General features: G+C 44.7%; 2 protein-coding genes across 5 annotated transcripts in view; one reads left to right on the top strand and one right to left on the bottom strand.

Moving 5' to 3' along the window:
- LOC139277967 (C-type lectin LmsL-like) overlaps positions 1-2196 on the top strand; it is a 93061-nt gene extending 90865 nt beyond the window's left edge. For all 4 annotated transcript variants that reach the window (XM_070896606.1, XM_070896609.1, XM_070896607.1 and 1 more), the window contains exon 6: positions 1990-2196. In XM_070896606.1, the coding sequence (XP_070752707.1) occupies positions 1990-2063 (74 nt within the window). In that variant the 3' untranslated portion in view covers positions 2064-2196. The remainder of the gene's footprint in view (positions 1-1989) is intronic.
- A 3455-nt stretch (positions 2197-5651) lies between these two features.
- Positions 5652-24672, bottom strand: part of chkb (choline kinase beta) — a 51659-nt gene continuing 32638 nt past the window's right edge. Inside the window, exons 5-11 of the mRNA XM_070897287.1 lie at positions 21685-21789; positions 20372-20430; positions 16065-16152; positions 15446-15554; positions 10031-10137; positions 8250-8331; positions 5652-7075 (exon numbers count right to left, since the gene is read on the bottom strand). Coding sequence (XP_070753388.1) covers positions 7019-7075; positions 8250-8331; positions 10031-10137; positions 15446-15554; positions 16065-16152; positions 20372-20430; positions 21685-21789 — 607 coding nt within the window. The 3' untranslated portion in view covers positions 5652-7018. The remainder of the gene's footprint in view (positions 7076-8249; positions 8332-10030; positions 10138-15445; positions 15555-16064; positions 16153-20371; positions 20431-21684; positions 21790-24672) is intronic.

The raw sequence follows: 24672 nt of genomic DNA, 5'->3' as shown, positions 1-24672 counted from the left end.
TGTAAAAAAAAACCTACCCTTTCCATGAACAAACATCTTGACCAAATATGTGCGAGAGTCACATATCTTCACCATTCTTCCTGGTAACCACTTTAACCATTTATGGTGATGGTTCTTCACTCTAACCTTCTGATTCAATTTCACACTTCTCTCTCTTACTCTATCTCTATCATGACTCTCTTTCTGCCTTGATTGTTTCTCTTCTACTGATTGTGCCAAGTTTGGCTTTAACAACGAGAACCTGGTTCGTTGTTGTCATTTGAGAAACAACTCTGCTGCTGTCTACCAGTAGTGGTATGAGGAGTATTCTGATAAGTAATCAGAAAATTTGTTAGTTTGTGATCTAACGATAACTGCCTTTTCCTTGGAGTTGGATCCAACATTTGTTTGATGAGGGCATGTTTTACAACTTGTACTGTGCGCTCTGCTGCACCATTTGAAGCAGGGTGTGATATGATGGACCTTTGGTATGTTTCGAGGATAAACGTACAACCACACAAGTAGTTGTAAAACTTCTTGACCTCAAAAATCAATGCCAAAGCAACCATTTCGATTTGCGCATAATTCCGCTCACTGGCACTGAGATTGCGTGAAGCAGAAGTAATTGGTCTCTCCTCCCCACTATGCAGTACATAAGAGATCACTGCCCCAACTCCATACGGAGAGACGTCACATGCTAGCTTGATCTGCTCAGATACGTCATATTGAACTAACATGGTATTCTCTACTAACTGGCTTTTACACTCTTTGAATGCTGCATGCATTCTTCTGGCCACTTCCATTGGACCTGTTTTTTCAACAGCTCATTCAGTGGATGTAAAACTGTAGCCAAGTTTGGGAGGAACTTCCCATAATAATTCAAAAGACCCAAAAATGATCGAAGTTCAGAGACATTCTTGGGGAGTGGGTGAATTTCTGATTGCATCCAGCTTTCCCTTGGTTAGATGTAAACCATCTTTGTCTACTCTTTGTTCTAAGTACTCCACTAAGTTTTGAAATATCTCACACTCGTGAAATATCTCACACTCTGCGCTTCTCTAGCCATTTGAGCACTTCATTCAACATTATTATGGATTTGCCTGTTTGGTGCTGAAATAAGTATGTCATCTAAATAACACACTACCCCTTCAATCCCTTGCAAAATCTGATTCATTGCCCCTTGGAATATGGCGGGGACGGAAGACACTCCAAATGGTAGCTATTAAACTGATATAGGCCTAGATGAGTATTTATAGTCAAGCATGACTTGGATTCTTCATCTAATTCAAGTTGTTGGTAGGCGTTTGTTAGATCTAACTTTGAAAAGATCTGGCACCTGTCAGCGTTGTGAACAAATTTTCTACATTTGGCAACGTCGACAGTTCAGCCAAGTATGCTTGAAATTTACCTTGGATTTTTAGCTGTTCTGCAAAATAAAGAACCTCTCAAAATCTCTCCGTTGGTTGGCAGGATCATCCACCAACAAAAATATCAGCTAGGGAATCCAAAATTCGAATCCTCATCACCAATTTGTGATATCTTGAGACCCAGCTACACAAGCACACACACTTACAAGACGGCTTCAAACAGAACTGTGTGCAGAGCATATGCTTTATTGTTATTGCATCAGTAGTTATTACATCAGTAGTCCAATAGAGGGAGTAGTCCACTAGTCTACAACACATGCCGTGGGGAAGGTGACTGTTTAGCCTTGGAGGCGAGGCCTTGCTGTCCACCACACAGGGAAATTCAGCCCAGGGTGGGCTCAGCATCTTCGCTCAGGAACTGCCCAAATGTCCACTAAATATTGCAAGGTGTCCAGATTTCAGTGAGGCACGCACTAACTGATTGCACACGGCATCACAACAGGAAGTGCTTCACTTTATTTTCAAGGTGAACTCATGGATCAAGAGACAGGTAAAATGACACTGACTCTCTGAAAAGAGAAAGGATGAAACAATTAGACATATAACTGCTTGATAAATGTTCGATTCAATTTTTCTTTTCCAGATGTTCCAGGTGCATGGAGTGATGTGCCTTGTACTCACCAAAATTCTTTCATTTGCTCCTACAAACTGGACTGAAGTTAGAAGATGCTCCGTGGATCCTTTCCAGGAGTGGATTCAGTGCCTCGATTTGTTTGTAGCCGCAGTCACTGCCTGTGCTGACTGTACTGACTTAGTCTCTCAGCCAATAATAAATGTAATTGCATCTTGAGCTGTGTGTTTGATGCTGTGTGAGTCTAGTTTATAGCCACCTTCCTGTCCCACTGTAGCTTCCAACCCACCTCTTCACTCAATACTGCATTGGGGAGAAGGCCGCACAGACTTTGTAAAATTAACTTTCCACATAGGTGATTTTTAGGTTTTAAAAGATCAAACTTTAAAAGGATGAGATGATCAGAAAGAAATGAACTGCAAAATATTACTGAAAGTAATCTCCGTCAAGGGAAATTGGAACTATAGGTTCCCACATACCCTGTAATCCCTACGCCCTGTAATACAGGTCAGCCATAATCTATTTGAATGGCAGAATAGGCTCGAACAGCTGAATAACCTACTCCTGTTCCTATGTTCCTAACTCTTCCCACCCTGTAACCCCACCGACACCCTGTAACCCCTCCCACATCATGTCACTCCTTTCACACCCTGTAACTCTTCCTACAACTGTAACTGCTCCAACTGTAACTCCTCCCCCACCCTGAATTTGTGCCCCACTCTGGAATCATCAGCAGTCACTGCAGCTAAGCCCACTACTGTTGTTCCCCCATCCCAGGGACTAACCTGAAAACCGCTGTAAGCGTGTGAAAGTGCCTGAAATTCATCCCATGGAAATGGGCAAGCAGCCTCAGGAGATGTGACAGATACTCACCCAAATTATTGGAATGAGGCCCGAGGCCCAATTTTGGGCAAGCCTCAAGTCAGAGCCAATTTATATCCCGCTGCCTCTTTCTCCATGGACAGTGCCACATGAGATTTGGGCTCCCCTTTGGACCTCAAAGGTTACACATTGAGAACACCTTTGTTTCCCACACACTCCGACCTCCAACACAAGGTGTAGGGCACACTTGCAAGGGGGAACTGTCACATCTTGGGATTTTAACTCATTTTATTTCTTCATGAAAAGGATATTTGGGATTGAGTTTTATTTAAAGTTTATGTGAATTCACACTAGTTTAAAAAGAAAAGGCTTTGATGAATGTGGATCAAAGGCAGACAAGCCAGTTTAGGAAATATCACAACTCGCAGAGTTTATTTCACAGCAATACGAGGATTTATTGTCTCACCTGGCCCATTAGCTGGGATGGCCAGGGACATTAACCAATTCATCATCTTCTCTCAGAAGGACAACAATTAACTGTATTTATTTGCAACATAGGTTGGTTGGACCAGGTCTCTGATTGGTCCCCTTGGAGGACAAGACACATCTAACAGTTTGTCTGGAATTTGCAATTTGATCCTGTTGCACAGCAGCCACCACACGGGCTTGACAGAGCTAGGTCTTGGTCCAGTGGCAAGGATTGCTCAAGACGACTGGAGACCAGCTCTGCTGCACAGACCGAGCACGCACACATATAGCAGTGTGGGCTGGCTTGTGCTGCCTCTCGGCCCTCGCCTCTTCTGGGCCCTAGACTCAGGCCTCTCCTGGGCCCCGGTCACTTCCTTCTACAAACTCTTGCCACTCCTTGGCCCCTCCTGCTGTGCCTGCTCGCACTGCATTCAGCGACCTGACTTTGCAGCCGTCACCCTCCTGCAGTGGTATGCCGCCGCACACTGCTCCTTCCAATGGCCCCGGCCTGCTGATGGTTTTGCAGGCCGGGACTGCACCGATTTCCTGGCTGGGCCGCCGCTATAGAGATAATGGATGCATTGTTTGTCATCTTCCAAAATTCCACAGATTCTCAAAAGGTTCCTGCAGATTGGAAGGTAGTAAATGTAATCCCACTATTTAAGAAAGGAGCTAGCCTGACATCAGTAGTTTGGAAAATGTTAGACTATTAAGGATGTGGTAACAGGGCACTTAGAAAAATAATAATAGGGTTGGGCAGTCAACACAGCTGAAAGATAAATCATGTCTGACAAATCTGTTAGACTGAGGTTGTAACCAGCAGAATAGATAAGGGGAGACCAGTGGATGTGGTGTATTTGGATTTTCAGAAGGCATTCAATAAGTTGCCACACAAGAAGTTATTAAACAAAATAAGGTACACATAGGATTGGAGGTAATATACAAGCATGCATTGAGGATTGGTTAACCGACAGAAGACAGAGAGTAGGAATAAACGGGCCATTTCTAGATTGGCAGGCTGTAACTGGTGGGGTACCACAAGGATCAGTGCTTGGGCCTCAGCTATTCACAATCTATTATCAATGATTTGGATGAGGGGACTAAATGCAATATATCCAAGTTTGCTGATGATACAAAGCTAGGTGGGAATGTAAGTTGTGAGGTGGATGCAAAGAGGCTTCAAGGGGATATAGACAGGCTAAGTGAGTGGGCACGAACATGGCAAATGGAAATATAATTTGGAGAAATGTAAAGTTATCCACTTTGGTAGGAAAAACAGAAAAGCAGAGTATTTTTTTATAAACGGTGAGAGATTGGGAAATGTTGGTGTTCAGAGGGACCTGGGAGGTACTTGTACACAAATAACTGAAAGTTAACATGCAGGTTATAGCAACTAATTAAGAAAGCAAATTGTATGTTGGCCTTTATTACAAGAGGATTTGAGTACAAGAGTAAATATGTCTTGCTACAATTATATAGGGGCTGGGTGAGACCACACCTGGAGTATTGTGTATAATTTTGGTCTCCTTACCCAAGGAAGGGTATAATTGCCATACAGGGAGTGCAACGAAAGAAGAATATACTTGCCATAGAGAGTGCAACAAAGTTTCACAGATTGATTCCTGGGATGGTGGGGGATTGTCCCACGCGGAGAGATTGAACAGACTGGGCCTATATTTTCCAGAGTTTAGAAGAATGAGAAGTGATCTCGTGAAACATACAAATTTCTTAAGAGCTCGACAGGGTAGATGCAGGAACGAAGGTTGCTCTGGCTGGGGAGTCTAGAACCAGAGGTCACAGTCTCAGAATAAGAGGTCAGCCATTTAGGACTGAAGAGGAGAAATTTCTTCACTCATAGGACGGTGAATCTTTGGAATTCTCTACCCCAGAGGGCTGTGGAGGCTCAGTCGTTGAATATATTCAAGACAGAGAGCGATAATGTTTTGGATATTAAGGGAATTAAGGGATATGAAGATAGTGCAGGAAAGTGGAGTTAAGGTAGAAAATCAGCCACGATCTGATTGAATGGCAGAGCAGGCTCGAGGGGCCAAATGGCCTAACCCTGCTCCTATTTCTTATGTTCATAAGTTCACATATAAAGTGCAGCTGGGGAGTATTACACAGGCCAGAGTATAAACACACACAGTCCAGCCAGGAACTTGCATGCACGCACACAGTCCAGCCAGGGCAGTAGCTTTCTGCACTGGTCACGAATCAGCAAGTCCTGGGACTCTACGAGTGGAGGTGAGCATCAGGCGTTATCTGCAGCACACATCAAGAAGTAACAAACCCAGGAGGAGACCTTCCTGACTGGTCAGTTGCTTCTTTTCCCAAATGAACCGCTCGATTTAGCAGTATTAATGATGCCGAGACATATCCTGAGATAGTGTTACAACAGTTTTATTTATTTTGTTCAAGCACCAGCCCCTCTCACTATAATTCTACAGGTGCCAGCAGCCCTGCAATGCCTCGGCCAAAACATCGTTCTTCACACGCGTTAGCCCAGACAGCGAGTGTCGGGGGGGTATTCGGCTGTGTAGGGAATCATCCAGAACCCCAATCTTGTCCTCACTCAACATTCCACAAAGGAGGAATCACTTGACAGTGCTCAGCAGCAGAAACCCAGGCTGATTTTAGCCTCTCTCTAACCCAGGGGTCACTGGACAGTGATCAGGAGTATAAACTCTGGTTGATTTTCCCCTCTCTTCAACCCAGGGGTCACTAGACAACGATCAGGAGCAAGATTGAAAGCAAAAAATGCTGGATGTAATATGCAGGTCGGGCAGGATCTGTGGCGAGAGAAAGAGTGTTAATATTTCAGGTCGACCTGAAACATTTACTCTGTTTCTCTTGTCAGTGTCGCTGCCTGACCTGCTGAGTATTTCCAGCACTTTGTTTTTATTTCAGATTTCCAGCATCTGCAGTATTTTGCTTTTGTATCAGGAGCAGGAACCCTGGCGATGTCCCCTCTCTCTAGCCCAGGGGCAGCGAATCCAAATTGTACCAACTTCAGAGTTAGATCAGCTAACTCAGCACAGACCAAGGTTTAAACCAGAGACCAGTCTGTATGACTCAGTAGCACACTGCCTTTTTATAATGTCCGATCATGTAGAAACCCCCCAGTTATCATCCACTTGGATGGTTATGTGTTACCAACAATAGAATCTGTTTAAAAATAACATTTTGTAGTCCTAGGAGGACATGAGTGATGGAGCAGTTAACCCTGGCAAGCTGTGAATGGGCCCACTCATGCCCAGCCCTCAGACTGCCCAACACAAACCACTACATGTTAGTTATGTATTGCAATTAATATTTCACTATTAAAGCACTACAATCAGCTCAGAATTAACCTAACCTAATAAACTGTACTTCTCTCCCAGTTGGGAGACAGGTGGGGCACAAGAAGGACGAGGGGCTGCAGTGCGCAAACACAAAACTACACAAGCACAGCAACACCACTAAAGCTCCAGAAAAGTAACCGTTGCCCAGAGCTCGTTGTAGAAAGGCTATTTCCCCTTCTATCCTTTTAAAAAAAAAATGGTAATTGATCTCAACATTTGTAGCACACAATTTGACTTTGATTTATGTGCCGGCCTGTGTCCGAGAGACTTGACGCTTAGATAACAGCACACTGATTAAGTCTGAAATGGTCTTAGACCAATCTCAAGCAAATGCAAACATTTTAAAAAAAAGAACAAACAAACAATTTAAATTCAAGTACGAGGTTTGAGTGTTTCCCATCAGCAGCGAGTTAAGCGAATATTCTCTTCTGTTCAAAGTAGGCTTCCAGTCTGTACAGGGCGTAATCCTGAAACACAAGAGACTTCATTTCAACACCTGACTGTGTACAAACCCTGACTGACTGCAAGTTAACATTTCTTGGGAACTGTATTTACAGCTTGTCAACTATGAAAGCACCACCTTTGTGGTACTGAATTGAGCAGATTGGGAATAGGGGCATGTGGCTGGGGGAGGGGGAAGAGAGTACTATCCATTGTATCACGAGAGATCACAGCTTTCATCCCCAGCTTGGTTTCAGTTAACCAATCTTCAGCTGAGGCAGCAGGAGTGATGTCATAATTGGCCTCAGTCTCCCTTGGGATGGTGAACATTGGGGTGAGAGAATAAATGCAGCAGCCAGGATTCCTGCTCAGGATCCAACGAGCCCTGCTGGAAAGTGATTGTCCCATGCACACATGGCAAGGGTAGAGGAAGAACGTCCACTTGGTACCAGAGGTGTGTGGCACTGCACTCAACACCTCCAGGAAGGAAGGAAGCTGAAATTAAAGTACCATTGATGGCTGACTGCAATCCTTTTTAAAGGAAGTAGAAGCGGGGACAGAACCTATTGGGGTGGAGTTTGACTGTGGGGGGGGGGAGGCGGGGGAAGGAAGATTGTTGGTGCCCACTCGTCCTGCAGGTAGGCCCAGTCCATTGAGGGGCAGCAAGCAACTCCCACAGCCCCCACCACACACCATTTTAGGGGCATGACCAACTGGTGTCTGTCCAGTGGTCCAATGAAAATCTACTCAAACGTCTCTGTGCGGGGAAAATGCTGGTGCTGTCGTAGATAGTGGTTTCTACGCTAGCAATACAGGCGGACAGCAGAGTGACACGAACTCACACATACGGGCGGAGGGGAGGGTGATGCATGTGAGCAGGCAGACAGTGGGGAGAGCGACATATACACAGGAGGAGGAGAGTGACACACACGGGTGGAGTGACACACACACACGTGGGAGGAGGGGGGAGAGAGACACGCACACACACACATGCGTGGGTAGACGGAGTGGGAGTGACACGCTGGCGGAGGGGGAAGTGTGACACGCACACACATGCGTGGGTGGGCGGAGTGAAAGAGTGACACGCTGGCGGAGGGGGAAGTGTGACACGCACACACGTGCGTGGGTGGACGGAGTGAAAGAGTGACACGCTGGCGGAGGGAGAAAGAGTGACACGCACACCGGCAGAGGGGAACTCACCAGGTAACCAAACTCGATAGTGGAAATCTTCGCCTGTATAATGGCCCAGAGCGCCCACAGGTAGTGAGAAGCCAAGGCATACCTTAAAAAGTAAAGATGGGAGGAAAAGCAATGTGTGAGGACACAATAAACCTGCAAAAGGACATAGACAGGCTAAGTGAGTGGGCAAAAATTTGGCAGATGGAGTATAATGTTGGAAAGTGTGAGGTCATGCACTTTGGCAGAAAAAATAAAAATCGAAGAGCAAGTTATTATTTAAGTGGAGAAAGACTGAATAGTGCAGCAGTACAGCAGGACCTGGGGGTACTTGTGCATGAAACACAAAAGGATAGTGTGCAGGTACAGCAAGTGATCAAGAAGGCCAATGGAATATTGGCTTTTATTGCAAAAGGGATGGAGTATAAAAGCAGGGAAGTCTTGCTACAGCTATACAGAGTATTGGTGAGGCCACACCTGGAATATTGAGTGCAGTTTTGGTTTCCAGATTTACGAAAGGATAGACTTGCTTTGGAAGCAGTTCAGAGAAGGTTCACTAGGTTGATTCCGGAGATGAGGGTTGACTTATGAGGAAAGGTTGTGTAGGTTGTGCCTCTACTCATTGGAATTCAGAAGAATGAGAGGTGATCTTATTGAAATGTATAAGATTGAAGGGGTTTGACAAGGTGGATGCAGAGAGGAAGTTTCCACTGATAGGGTAGACTAGAACTAGGGAGCATAATCTTAGAATAAGGGGCCGCCCATTTAAAACTGAGATGAAGAGGAATTTCTTCTGAAGGTTGTAAATCTGTGGAATTCGTTGCGTCAGAGAGCTGTGGAAGCTGGGTCATTGAATAAATTTAAGACAGAGATAGACAGATTCTTAACCAATAAGTGAATAGCGTTTATGGGGAGCGGGCAGGGAAGTGGACCAGAGTCCATGATCGGATCAGCCATGATCGTATTAAATGGCGGAGCAGGCTCAAGGGGCTGGATGGCCTAATCCTGCTCCTATTTCTTACGTTCTTATGTGGAAAGAGACAGGAGAAAAAGCCAGGAAGAGAGAGGATCAGTTATCAAACAATAAGCTGCTCCTCATGTCCAGCTCAAGTGGTGTTACCTGGCCCACTGAGTATATCTCTAGTTCTTGTCTGTATAGTTTGTCCTCACCAGGTTGAGGGATGCCAATGTTGGGAGATGGAATGTTTCAGTACAAGCATATAGATCCAGCAAGTATGGTTCTACACATTGCTGCAGGGAGTGTGCAGGGCAGTGGGATTAGTTCTGGTAATGGGCTGGCACAGGCACGATTGTCTAACTCGTCTCCGCCTGCGCTGCATGCTTCTATGGTTCAAACTATGGTTCCAAGGCAGGCGCAGCATGGTTAGATACACTGTAAAACTTTCCCTACTTTACGCCCAATGTGCCTTAGCCCAAATTTACCCAGTTTGACATCTTTCAATCAACTCGCACCAGAAACTCTCTGGGCCAAGAATGCTAATTTGGAGCCAGTTAGTGCCAGTTTTGTACCATGGGTCAATGCCCACCAAGATTTTGACACTGCCCAGGCTCAGAGAGGGCACTTACAGGCAGCAAAGAGGAGGCACCTTTAACCCCTCAGTCTGGGTTAGATTTGTATCCATGCCCGAGAGGTAAATGGCCACTGTCTAACCCACTACATGACTCCGTGCCCAATCTTCAGACTTCTGGCAGTTAAGTTTTTCTTATTCTACATTTATATTCTATTTACTCCCAGCTCCTCTCGCCATTATAACCCCCGGGATAATCTACACACATCACCCTACCTGTTGATCTCAATGATCATTTCTTCTTCAATCTTTGTTTGGTCCTCGTGCACTGAGTCTCCCTTATTGCCGGAGTATTCAGATAGGTAGTGTCGGATAAAGTGAAGCTGTGGAAAAGTAGGATAGAGTCAAATGATTTTTTATGAAGCAAGAAGATTTCAAATTGCATTTGCTGTTCATAAGACAATTTAAAAGGAACAATCTACTCAAGTGACCAAAAGCAATTGATTTAAATCTTAAATATAGTTTTCAACCAGTGCTTAAACTTGGATTAATTTAATCAAATATTCCCAACAGATGAAGTGTTTCAGCTGCAGAGGTCTCTCCTGCAATGTTAAAACAATTATAGCCCGCTGTTAAAATGCTGATCCTTATGTGTAAGCTATGGCTCAGTGGTAACACTCTCACCTCCGAGTCAGAAGGTCACGGGTTCAAGTCCCACTCCAGAGACTGGAACATTCTAACGCAGTACTGCTTAAACCAAGGCTGTCTGCCCTCTCAAGTGGGTGTAAAAGATCCCATGGCACCACTGGAAGAAGAGCAATTCTCCTTGTGTCCTGGCCAATATTGATCCCTCAACCAACATCATTAAACAAAAACAGATGATCTGGTCGTTATCATTCACAGGTTTGGGAATGCTTAAATGACTGTAAAGTGCTTTGGGATATCCTGAGGCTGTGAAGGCGCTATATAAATGGAAGTTCTTTCTTTTCCTGTAGCAGGTCAAAGAGTGGATAGACTAAATGAGGAATCATAGAAACATAGAAAATAGGTGCAGGAGTCGGCCATTCGAGCCTGCACCACCATTCAACAAGATCATGGCTGATCATTCACCTCAGTACCTCTTTCCTGCTTTCTCTCCATACCCCTTGATCCCTTTAGCCATAAGGGCCATATCCAACTCCCTTTTGAATATATCTAACAAACTGGCATCAATAACTCTCTGCAGAAGAGAATTCCACAGGTTAACAACTCTCCGAGTGAAGAAGTTTCTCCTCATCTCAGTCCTATATGACTTACCCCTTATCCTTAGACTGAGTCCCCTGGTTCAGGACTCCAACATCGGGAACATTCTTCCTGCATCATATCTGTCCAGTCCCATCAGAATTTTATATGTTTCTATGGGATCCCCTCTCATTCTTCTAAACTCCAGTGAATACAGGCCTAGTTGATCCAGTCTCTCCTCATATGTCAGTCTAGCCATCCCAGGAATCAGACTGGTGAACCTTCGCTGCACTCCCTCAATAGCAAGAACGTCTTTCCTCAGATTAGGAGACCAAAACTGAACACAATATTCCAGGTGTGGCCTCACCAAGGTCCTGTACAGCTGCAGCAAGACCTCCCTGTTCCTATACTCAAATCCCCTCGCTATGAAGCCCAACATGCCATTTGCCTTCTTCACCGCCTGCTGCACCTGCATGCCAACCTTCAATGACTGATGTACCGTGACACCCAGGTCTCATTGCACCTCCCCTTTTCCTAATCTGCCACCATTCAGATAATATTCTGCCTTCATGTTTTTGCCACCAAAGTGGATAACCTCACATTTATCCACATTATACTGCATCTGCCATGCATTTGTCCACTCACCTAACCTGTCCAAGTAAATCTGCAGCCTCTTATCATCCTCCTCACAGCTCACACCAGCACCCAGCTTAGTATCATCCGCAAACTTGGGAGATATTACTCTCAATTCCTTCATCTAAATCATTGATGTATATTGTAAATAGCACTGAGCCCTGCGGCACCCCACTCGTCACTGCCTCCCATTCTGAAAAGGACCGGTTTATCCCGACTCTCTGCTTCCTGTCTGCCAACCAGTTATCTATTCACGTCAATACACTACCCCCCAATACCACGTGCTTTAATTTTGCACACTAATCTCTTGCGTGGGACCTTGTCAAAAGCCTTTTGAAAGTCCAAATACAGCACATCCACTGGTTCTCCCTTGTCCACTCTACTAGTTACATCCTCAAAATATTCTAGAAGATTTGTCAAGCATGATTTCCCTTTCATAAATCCATGCTGACTTGGACCGATCCTGTCACTGCTTTCCAAATGTGCTGCTATTTCATCTTTAATAATTGATTCCAACATTCTCCCCACTACTGATGTCAGGCTAACCGGTCTATAATTACCCGTTTTCTCTCTCCCTCCTTTTTTAAAAAGTGGTGTTACATTAGCTACCCTCCAGTCCCTAGGAACTGAGTCAGAGTCGATAGACTGTTGGAAAATGATCACCAATGCATCCACTATTTCTAGGGCCACTTCCTTAAGTACTCTGGGATGCAGACTATCAGACCCTGGGGGTTTAATGGCCTTCAATCCCATCAATTTCCCTAACACAATTTCCTGACCAATAAGGATTTCCTTCAGTTACTCCTTCTCGCTAGACCCTCGGTCCCCTAATATTTACGGAACGTTATTGGTGTCTTCCTTCGTGAAGACAGAACCAAAGTATTTGTTCAATTGGTCTGCCATTTCTTTGTTCCCCATTATAAATTCTCTTCACTAATCTATAGAAGCTTTTGCAGTTAGTTTTTATGTTCCCAGCAAGTTTCTTCTCACTCTTATTTCCCCCCTCTTAATTAAACCCTTTGTCCTCCTCTGCTGAATTCTAAATTTCTCCCAGTCCTCAGGTTTGCTGCTTTTTTTGGCCAATTTATATGCCTCTTCCTTGGATTTAACACTATCCTTAATTTCCCTTGTTAGCCACGGTTGAGCCACCTTCCACATTTTATTTTTACGCCTGACTGGGATGTACAATTGTTGTAGTTCATCCATGTGATCTTTAAATGTTTGCCATTGCCTATCCACCAACAACCCTCTAAGTATCATTCGCCAATCTATTCTAGCCAATTCACATCTCATACCATCGAAGTTACCTTTCCTGAAGTTCAGGACCCTAATCTCTGAATTAACTATGTCACTCTCCATCTCAAATAAAGAATTCTACCCTATTATGGTCACTCTTCCCCAAGGGGCCTCCCACAACAAGATTGCTAATTAGTCCTTTCTCATTACACATCACCCAGTCTAGGATGGCCAGCCCTCTAGTTGGTTCCTCGACATATTGGTCTAGAAAACCATCCCTAATACACTCCAGGAAATCCTCCTCCACTGTACTACCACCAGTTTGGTTAGCCCAATATATATGTAGATTAAAGTCACCCATGATAACTGCTGTACCTTTATTGTACGCATCCCTAATTTCTTGTTTGATGCTGTCCCCAACCTCACTACTATTGTTTGGTGGTCTGTACACAACTCCCACTAGCGTTTTCTGCCCTTTGGTATTCCGCAGCTCTACCCATACAGATTCCACATAATCCAAGCTAATGTCCTTCCTTACTATTGCGTTAATTTCTTCACTAACCAGCAACGCTACCCCACCTCCTTTTCCTTTCTGTCTACCCTTCCTGAATGTTGAGTTCCCAGGTTTGGTCACCCTGGAGCCATGTCTCTGTAATCCCAATTATATCATATTCGTTAATAGCTGCCTGCGCAGTTAATTCGTCCATCTTATTACGAATACTCCTCGCACTGAGGCACAGAGCCTTCAGGCTTGTTTTTTTTTTTAAAAACACACTTTGTCCCTTTAGACTTTTGCTGCAATGTGGCCCCATTTGATTTTTGCCTTGGGTTTCTCTGCTCTCCACTTTTACTTTTCTTCTGTCTTTTGCTTCTGCCCCCATTTTACTTCCCTGTGTCTCCCTGCATAGGTTCCCATCCTCCTGCCATATTAGTTTACACCCTCCCCAACTGCACTAGCAAACACTCCCCCTAGGACATTAGTTCCAGTCCTGCCCAGGTGCAGACCGTCTGGTTTGTACTGGTCCCACCTTCCCCCAGAACCGGTTCCAATGTCCCAGGAATTTGAATCCTTCCCTCTTGTACCACTCCTCAAGCCACATATTCATCTTAGCTATCCTGCAATTCCTACTCTGACTAGGATGTGGCACTGGTAGCAATCCTGAGATTACTACCTTTGAGGTCCTGCTTTTTAATTTAACTCCTAGCTCCCTAAATTCAGTTTGTAGGACGTCATCCTGCTTTTTACCTATATGCACCACGACAACAGGCTGTTCACCCTCCCCCTCCAAAATGTCCTGCAGCCGCTCTGAGACATCCTTGACCCTTGCAACAGGGAGACAACATACCATCCTGGAGTCTCGATTGCGGCCGCAGAAACGCCTATCTATTCCCTTTACAATAGAATCCCCTACCACTATAGCTCTCCCACTCTTCTTCCTGCCTTCCTGTGCAGCAGAGCCATCCATGGTGCCATGAACTTGGCTGCTGCTGCCTTCCCCTGATGAGTCATCCCCTCCCCAACAGTACCTAAAACGGTGTATCTGTTTTGGAAGGGGATGACTGCTGGGGACCCCTGCACTATCTTCCTTCCACTGCTCTGCCTGATGGTCACCCATTCCTTAATTGCCTGAGTAACCTTTGCCTGCGGTGTGACCAACTCACTAAACGTGCTATTCTCGACATCCTCAGCATCCCCTCGATTCTGACTGCATCATTGTATTTCCACAATCAAAATAGAAGCACCGTGCTTATATAATTTAAATAACTGGTATAAAGTGAATCTACCTCGAACAATTTGACAGCCCAAGAACCTCAGGTGGGAGAAAATACTTTACAAGCAGAATATAAACGAGTAACCGGAGAACTGCAGACTACGCAAATTGCCCTAGTTTAGAGGGAGGTTGGATTTTAACATCAGTTCGCTTGAAAAGGAGTTAGAACCCCAGAATGGGAATGTCATTTTGCATGGGATTAAGCAATAGTTAGTGAAAATTAAGTAGAAATTCAGCAGCTAGAGATCAACAACAGGGCACACAGGAGCACAGTGTGACTAAACAGGGGCTCACTTAAAAGGAAGCAAAGCTGATGAAGGATCTATCAGATAGTGCAGATGGATGCACAAGTCCACCAATAACAAGATCAGGGAGCAGACAATCAATTGATCCAACTGGTCCAAGAAGTCTCAAGGGAGGGGGCTCAGTTCAACAAGCTGCTGGTGTTATACACCACCCCTCTGAACAAACAGCCTGGTAAGAGAAGGCCCCTTCCCATGGCCTGTCAGGAATAATCTCCCTCAAACAGAACATTTAACTGGAAATAAAATCTTTAGACAGGGATCAAGAGAGTCACACATTAAACATGCCCAAGACATCCGATTGTTTTCTGATAACAAGAAGCCCTGAGATAGGCTCACTCAATCCCAGTATTGCCACAGGATCCCACAAACCCCAGGACAGTTCTAATACCCAAATCCTACACACGATCCTTTGTCAGATATCTGGTAACACTCGAGAGGGGCGAGCTTCCATTCGCTCCTCACACTCCCACGGGCGGGGAGGTTCCTCTTGGCGGGAGATGCCCAGAGACTCAGGAGGTCCCTACCTGCTGCTGGTGGCTGGGGTATTTCTCCAGACTGGCTTTGAAGAATGGCCACTGATCGTAAGTGTAGTCATACATCCACTCACAAAAATGGTTCCCGATATCAAAGCCCCTGCAAACAAAGTCAGAGCATCAGTATCACCCTAAACCAGCTACCCACCCACTCCCCCAAACCCCGACAGCAACCCACTTTCACCCATTCTGGCTCCTCACTCCCCCAATCCGTTCCTCCCCCCCCCCCCCCCTCCCTTCCCCCATTACTCCAGTAGACCTAGATCAGGACCAGCCTTGGCTGTGGTGCTCTCCATGGTGAATACCCTGCCGAGAGATTGGCTCTAGGTAATGTTGTAGGCTGAAGGCATAACATATTGGGTGGTCCCAGTTGGAACATGATCCATGCTAATTGGCTGAGAGTGGTCTTACCTGGGTCCCCAATCCTTGGCTCTCCTCAGATCTGCATACAAGCTCTCTACACTTGTCTAAGAGGGTCATGTCTCTATAGGGTGTGCGAGCACTCCGCATCAAACAAACAGAAACTACTCTTGTAGCTCGGTTTGGGATCTTTCCCACATGCATCAGACATCCAGCTCAACAGTGGTGAAAATCCTGGAGTGGCCATTACCTGTAGTTATAGCTGCTGTACTCAAAATCAATCAGCATCAGTTTGTCAGCGGATGAGGGGTCTTTGCCTGCCAAATAGAGGATGTTACCTGGAAGAGAAACAGCCGTTCAACAACTCACAGGAAGGAAAAAACTCAGCACGGGGTGAAGGTGGAGGAAAGCGAGAGCGAAAGGATCATTCATTAAATATCTATCAAATAGGCAATTTTGTTACTTTTTTTAAATGCAGAAGACTTTCACGATATTAGATTTTGATGATCAACTGATGGTGTGTTTGAAGGGGCAGATCTCAGTGTAAAGGTCCTCACTCGGGCTGCACCATTAGGGAGAAAGGACAATCTACCCATGCCAGCTCAACCACAGGCACAACCAGATTTCCATCATAATTTCCAGCAAGCAACATAAACTAGCATGAAACGGTATATGTTAAACAGGAGGGAAAGGGAAAAGAAGCGAATGCATGGTCAAACAGAAGACCTTTGGAGAGGTTTCAGGAAGCAGGAAAGCACCTGGGGAAGTAGCTGCAGAGGGAAGGTGGCCAATGGCTAAAGGCACGGCCACCAGTAGAGGAGCAGAGGGAGCAAGGGAAGAGAGTTGGATGATCCTGCAGGGACACGAGGCAGAAAGAGTTCACCAAGGATCGCTCAGGTGATACCATGGAGCGATTAGAAACCCAAGAGGGAAATTTTGAAATCAAATTTGTTGGGGCACAGGCTTGGGGGAAAGCTGATGGTGCAGTGGATTAAACACTGGCCATTCTCCTTGAAGTTGAAACCTGGCTGGTTTCAACTCCAGCCCAAATGGTTGGCACAGAGCTTTCCTGGTTTATATATATTGGTGTTTCAAGGAAGTTTGGAATGGACATAACTCCTGGAATGTAGGGAGCAAAGACAATTGGCGTTTATATAGCACCTTTAACATAGTAAATTGCCCTACGGCGCTTCACAGCAGCGTCATTGAACAAAGTTTGACACCGAGCCACACAGAAGGAAATATTAGGGTAGGTGAGCAAAACTTGGTCAAAGAGGTAGGTTTTCTTAAAAGAGGAGTGTCAGGGAGGCAATGAGGTTTAAGGAGGGAATTGCAGAGCTCAGGCAGCTGAAGGCACAGCCGTTAATGGTGGATGAAAATTGGGGATGCGCAAGAAAGCAGAATTGGAGGAGCGCAGAGGTCTCGGAGGGTTGTAGGGCTGCAGGAGGTTACAGAGATAGGGTGGGCGAGGCTAATGTGGCATTTGGAAATATGGATGAGAATTTTAAAATTGAGCCATTGCTGGACAGGGGGGCAATGTCGATCAGCGAGCACAGGGCACATTAGATGCAAGGTTTATAGTTGAGACTGAAATGTTGTACTCGTTTGTACAAGTCTGCAGTAAATCTGGGACACAAATTCCTCCAAATAGGGCTGTTGCCAAGGTGTATTACAGGAACGGTAGTTTCTGGTTCACATGGGACAAGGAGCACTTAAGAGGAACTGCTGTTGATCAACTGAGTGCGCGAGAAGAAATTGTAAGGGATGTAAATTCCCTGGATTCTGGGGAGGTCCCAGATTGGAAAACTGCAAATGTAACACCCCTATTTAAAAAAGGAGCCAGACAAAAAGCAGGAAACTATAGACCAGTTAGCATAACATCAGTGTTTAGGAAAATGCTGGATTCCATTATTAAAGAAGTAGTATCAGGACATTTGGAAAAGCAAAATCTGCATAGATTTATGAAGGGGGAAGTCATGTTTGACAAATTTGCTGGAATTCTTTGAGGATGTAACGAAAAGGGTGGATAAAGGGGAACCAGTGGATGTGGTGCATTATGATTTCCAGAAGGCATTTGACAAGGTGCCACATAAAAGGTTACTGCACAAGATAAAAGTTCACGGGTTTGGGGGTAATATATTAGCATGGATAGAGGATTGGCTAATTAACAGAAAACAGAGTCGGGATAAATGGTTCATTCTCTGGTTGGCAATCAATAACTAGTGGGGTCAGTGCTGGGATCCCAACTATTTACAATCTATATTAATGACTTGGAAGAAGGGACTGAGTGTAATGTACCCAAGTTTGCTGATGATACAAAGATGGGGCGAAAAGCAATGTGTGAGGAGGACACAAAAAATCTGCAAAAGGACATAGGCTAAGTGAGTGGGCAAAAATTTGGCAGGTGGAGTATAATGTTGGAATGTGTGAAGTCATGCACTTTTGCAGAAAAATATCTAAGAGCAAGTTATTATTTAAATGGAGAAAGATTGCAAAGTGCCGCAGTACAGCAGGACCTGGGGGTACTTGTGCATGAAACACAAAAGCATAGTATGCAGTTACAGCAAGTGATCAGGAAGGCCAATGGAATCTTGGCCTTTATTGCAAAGGGGATGGAGTATAAAAGCAGGGAAGTCTTGCTACAGCTATACAGGGTATTGGTGAGGCCACACCTGGAACACTGCGTGCAGTTTTGGTTTCCATATACGAAAGAATATGCTTGTTTTGGAGGCAGCTCAGAGAAGGTTCACTGGGTTGATTCTGGAGATGTAGGGGTTGACTTATGAGGAAAGGTTGAGTAGGTTGGGCCTCTACTCATTGGAATTCAGAAGAATGAGAGGTGATCGTATCGAAACATACAAGATTATGAGGGGGCTTGACAAAAGGGGATGCAGAGAGGATGTTTCCACTGATGGGGGAGACTAGAACGAGAGGGCATGATCTTAGAATAAAGGGGCCGCCCATTTAAAACTGAAATGAGAAATTTCTTCTGAGGGTTGTAAATTCGCTGGCTCAGAGAGCTGTGGAAGCTGGGACACGGAATAAATTTAAGATAGAAATAGACAGTTTCTTAAACAATAAGGGGTTATGGGGAGCAGACAGGGAAGTGGAGCTGAGTCCATGATCAGATCAGCCATGATCTTATTGAATGGCAGAGCAGGTTCAAGGGGCCGTATGGTCTACTCCTGCTCCTATTTCCTATTTCTTATGTAAATCAGGTCGGCCAGTACAGCTGATCAACACCTGGCGTCAAGGTCAAAAATGGTTTTAGATAAATTTCCCCTTCCTTTCTTCCAATTGTGCACAGGAAATACTTTCAAGGTCATTAGGATGATGCTTTTGTTTTCTACTGTTACGGAGTGTGCATATTTTTGAATGGTGGGACAATTCATTTAAACTTGAACGTGCACGTGGAGAACATGCAGATTTTAAAATTCAGGGTCAACCAAGAACATGCGCACCAAACAAATATATACTGCATGCTTCCAACGAGTGCAGCATTTAAATACTGTTTTAATGGTCTGCACAATAACTACAGGTGTTAAGAATATGGACCAGTGGCAGGGGACTGGAGTGCTGGAAGGGAGGTACGATGATTCACGCAATGTGTCTGTTGCAGTGCCAACTTATTGCACAACTTAATCTCGAATAAAACAGCTCCCAACTTCTTAAACTTGCGTCCCCTTGCATCTGAACTCTTCACAGGTAGCAACCAAAACTAAAATCGACTACAGCAGTCAAAAGGTAACAGAGCAATTCACTTAAAGATCAAGTGAGATGGGGAGAAACCAGGATAATGAACGAGTGCAAGGGCTTGGGGTTTAATCCTTAGGTTACAGGAGGAGGGAGTGCACTTGCTCCACCAATTGCTCCGGCGTGTTCAGGAGTGGACCACAGGCTGTGGCAAGCATTCTCCCACCTCAAACACTACAGGCATGTGCGACATGAAACGACATCCGGTCCAAGTTCAGAGTATGGCTACTTCAGTACAAAATAAAAACAACACACAATTTAACTAGAGAAAGAAAGATTTATATTTACATAGTGCCAAGGATAAAATATCCTCAGGACATCCCAATAACCTCACAGCTAATGAATTATTTTTAAAGTTTAATCACCTTTTCAGATTCACGCATGAGGCCATGTCCCAGCTGATGCCCTCTGCTCTACTGCACCCACCTACCTCTGCATCATCAGTGGTGTTGCCTTCAACCACCCTCCCTAAACCACTCTGCCTTTATAAGCCTCAAGTCTGCTCCGATCATATATGCAATCAAACACACCCTGCACCCTCCCCCACAAAACTCCCAGCTCTGGCCTGGTGTCAAATCTCCTTCCCACAGAATGTTGATACATTTAGACATGATACCAGGAAAAACAGGTTGGCCTGTGCAATCACTGGCAGAGAATGGAGGCTCTTTGGTTAAGGTTAGTAGTGGTATCTCGTGTGGGTACTTCCTGGATCCACCAGGGATAGTGACCACAGAAGTCGGTTCCACACCTCTGCCATTTAAAGCATAGACTGGAAGGTGTATTTATTCTACAGCTCCCCCTTACCTTCCTGAACGTCATTGTGGCAAAAAACCACAGGCGACCGAGTGGCTTCGAGCAATGCCCTAAAAAAGAGAAAACACCAAGTTGGTAAAGGACACTGATCCCAGGGGGTGGCAGCAGGGAACAGTAAACATAACATAAGAAATAGGAACAGGATTAGGCCATACGGCTCCTCGAGCCTGCTCCGTCATTCAATAGATCATGGCTGATCTGATCATGGACTCAGCTCCACTTCCCCACCCGTTCCCCATAACCCCTTATCGTTTAAGAAACTGTCTATTTCTGTCTTAAATTTATTCAATGTCCCAGCTGCCAATGTCCACAGATTTGCAACTCAGAAGAAATTTCTCATCTCAGTTTTAAATGGGCGGCCCTTTATTCTAAGATTATGCCCTCTAGTTCTAGTCTCCCCAATCAGTGGAAACATCCTCTCTGCATCCACCTTGTCAAGCCCCCTCGTAATCTTATGTTTCAATAAGATCACCTCTCATTCTTCTGAATTCCAATGAGTAGAGGCCCAACCTACTCAACCTTTCCTCATAAGTCAACCCCCTCATCCCCAGAATCAACCTAATGAATCTTCTCTGAACTGTCTCCAAAACAAGTATATTCTTTCGTAAATATGGAAACCAAAACTGCACGCAGTATTCCAAGTGTGGCCTCACCAATACCTTATATAACTGTAGCAAGACTTCCCTGCTTTTATACACCATCCCTTTTGCAATAAAGGCCAAGATTCCATTGGCCTTCCTGATCAATTGCTGTACCTGCATACTATCCTTTTGTGTTTCATGCACAAGTACTCTCAGGTCCCGCTGTACTGCGGCACTTTGCAATATTTCGCCATTTAAATAATAACTTGCTCTCTGATTTTTTTTACTGCCAAAGTGCATGACCTCACACTTTCCAACATTATACTCCATCTGCCAAATTTTTGCCCACTCACTTTGCCTGTATGTCCTTTTGCAGATTTTTTGTGTCCTCCTCACACATTGCTTTTCCTCCCATCTTTGTATCGTCAGCAAACTTGGCTACGTTACACTCAGTCCCTTCTTCCAAGTCATTAATATAGATTGTAAATAGTTGAGGTCCCAGCACTGATCCCTGTGGGACACTGATCCCAGGGGGTGACAACAGGGAACAGTAAAGGAGAGAAAAGGATTTCAGAAACAGTGCAATGTACTTCCTTACCTCCCAATACACAGACCACAGCTCCTGCCATTTAGCAGGGTACACCGGTTTCAAGTTGTGCCTGTACATTGTCCTGCCTAATGGTCTAACAGCAAGTGGTGATTCTAGAATTGATCAATTCCTACCTTAAACTCGCTAATTCTGCTGGCAGGTTGAAACTCTTCAGTTTGTTAAACTTTTTCACATGCGTCTCTCTGATGAACGACAGCCCCATTATCTGCTTGAGATATCTTGAGAGGAGAGAGATGATCTTCATTAAATCCACTTTAGATCACAACCTAATTAGAGCGCCACCCTGCCCTGCACCCCTCACTTCGACACCACTTAGCCTGAATAACCTTTTTCAGCAACATATCAAATCAGGTTAGATTTATAAAATCAAAGCATTTCTCAAATCTAAAGAAATTGTACCTCTTGCTGACAGAATCTTTAAAGACAGGACAAAGCTGCTCGTATATCTGCTTTTAGGAGAGAGGGATGGTTGGGAGATCGAGCAATTAACACTGGTATGTGGGGTATTTATCTATAACAGTGAGACTGCAGGTGGGTGGAGAGATTAGATTGTAGTATGGTGAGGGGGGGGTCCCATTTATTTAACTGTTTCATGATGTGTGGAGGGTCACCTGTGAAATGTGAGTTGTTAGCAGAGCACCAGAATCAGGAAATCCAGCTGTGAACATGGAGAGGCTGAGGTCAGCAGTCAGCCAGCTCCAAGTGCGGCACAGGTTAACAGGGGAAGTGTACCAAGGATCGTCAGCCTGAGGTTAGGGTGGACGAGCTGGAGACTCTGCCAAATCACATAAATTAGGAGCGTTGAGCTCAAAAGCAATTTTTGCTCAAGGCAAAATTAAAATTTCAACCAGCAAGATGTGAGATGTCCATTGTGTTCCGGAAAAGACAGCATCAATACAAAAACAAAACACTGCAGATGCTGGAAATCTGAATTAAAAATAGAAAATGCTCAGGTCAGTTCTGATGAAAGATCATCGATCTGAAACGTTAACGCTGTTTCTCTCTGCAAAGATGATGCCGGATTTGAGTATTTGCAGCATTTCCTGTAAACACAGCATCACCTGGTGGTGAATTTTAGGAACTGAAGTGAACGCTCAAAAAACAGTGTATACGGGGAATCAAAAGCCAAGTACACTTTTCAGGTAGAGCGGGATTAATCGCCGGGAGATAAAAAGTGATCTGAGTGGGGGGGGATGGAAGAAGAGAGAATTTGATGAGAGAAGAATGGTGAGTGGGGGTCGTGTCTTGACTGATTCACTTAATAGTAGAAACAATTAGTAACAGGCAGAAGTTTAGGATTAGTATTGGAAGCTTAAAAAGGGAGAGAGGAGAAGGATTGTTTTGTCTTGGATGAGTTGGCATACAGTCTAGCTGTACACAGCGTGTTTAGAATATGGGGTCCATTCTACAAGGGGCTGCTGGAACTGAGTCAGTCACAGCATTTAAATGAATAAGAGAAATACGAGGGCAAATATTAAAAGGGTCTGTGGTAAGCGTGAATAAATAGGACCGGAGATAGAGCTCCAGTACCAGCACCGGTTGGGCTTGATGGCCTTCTTTTGTGCAGATATTTTTATAATTTGAGTACTTGAAGGAATTAATTAGGTGAGGGAGCCAGAAACAATGCATTCCATAATGAGCATTCCGAAGAATTGCCACAAGGACTAATTTAAACATCACAGCATAGTGCTGCAGACAAATAGCTACTGCTGCATATTTTCTGCAATCTTAGCTGTTTTAATATCAATTTCGCTTATTCAGGTGTGGCTCAGTGGGTAGCATTCTTGCCTCGGAGTCATAAGGTGGTGGGCACAAGCAATCTTCCCCTTAATTTATTGTGTGCGCGCAGTTCCTTTAAGGGACTACGTGGCCCATTCACAATTTTGCACAGCATGAAATTTAACATTAGAAAACCCGTACAGCTTAGAGGGAACGTTGGGCACAAGCACCCCTCCAGAGACCTGAGCAAATAATCTAGGCCGATACTCCAGTGTCATAGTCATCCTGGACTCCGAGGGACTGCCCAAGAAGAATACTGAGATAGCTGCACTGTCAGAAGTGGAGTCTTTCAGATGAGACGGTAAATGGAGCTCTCTTCAGTGCCCTAACCAATATTTGTTCCTAGTCAAAATTGTTTTCCAGTCAGAATCACTGGATGGTGATCAGAAGCAGGAACCCTAACTAATTTTCACTCATCTGAACCCAGCGGCACGTAAACCAATTGCTGCCCCCTTACTGTCTCTTAGCTGACTTGGTACAAACAGGGAATTAACCCTGGCACCTTCCTGCTCTTCAAGTTTATCCAATGAGCAATTGAGCCATAATTAACAAGTCTTGATTTTCACATGGGGGGAAATGCAGAGAAAAAACAAGCAAGACAGCACATTTAGAATACATGAGGAGAAGGCGAGAGTCAAGTTCAAAGGAGCATCGACCATAGTGAGATGAAGAGTGAGGTGTTCATCACATTCCTATAAATAGGCCGAGTTCGCCGAAATATATTGCAGAACGAATACGGAGTTGTACCTCACAGTCTTTATATACTGCCCAACATAGGCTTGATTAAACCCATCGGTGCCGCTCTGCAATGTTAGCCTGCGGATTTGGACTCTGCTTTTACCTGCAGTTCTGCTCTCCGCTCTCTGTTTTGGGTCATTCTGTCTGTATTTACACCAGTTGGTTCAAAAAAGCCTGCTGGCCCCTCTCCTCATTCACATACTCACTGACCTTCTGTGCATTTCCAACAGCTCCCAGTTTTTATTTTGGATTCTCAGTGTTTGGTACTTTCATTCTTAATCTACTGCCTCTAGGGCTCAAAAAAAAAAGTGACCAGTAAACAGAGCTGTTGAACTACTGAACCCTTGACCAGTGTAGCATTTGGGTCAATGAGTTGCTGGCATCAAGCTTCAGCCTCTGGAACATCAGAAAGTAAATCAATCATTCAGAATTTTACGTGAATTAACCCAGTAAACAAAATCTATCAGTCTGCCCTGCTTCAATCAACTATTGAATTAAAGTGTGTGGTAATAGGGAAACTGGGACTGGTTCAGAGCCTTGAGATTGGAGCAGGAGGGGAAGGGAGAGGACAGACTTCACAGGGA

The sequence above is a fragment of the Pristiophorus japonicus genome, chromosome 13 (assembly GCF_044704955.1).
Source record: "Pristiophorus japonicus isolate sPriJap1 chromosome 13, sPriJap1.hap1, whole genome shotgun sequence".
Taxonomy (NCBI): Eukaryota; Metazoa; Chordata; class Chondrichthyes; family Pristiophoridae; genus Pristiophorus; species Pristiophorus japonicus.
This window is presented reverse-complemented; position numbering and strand designations above follow the sequence as displayed.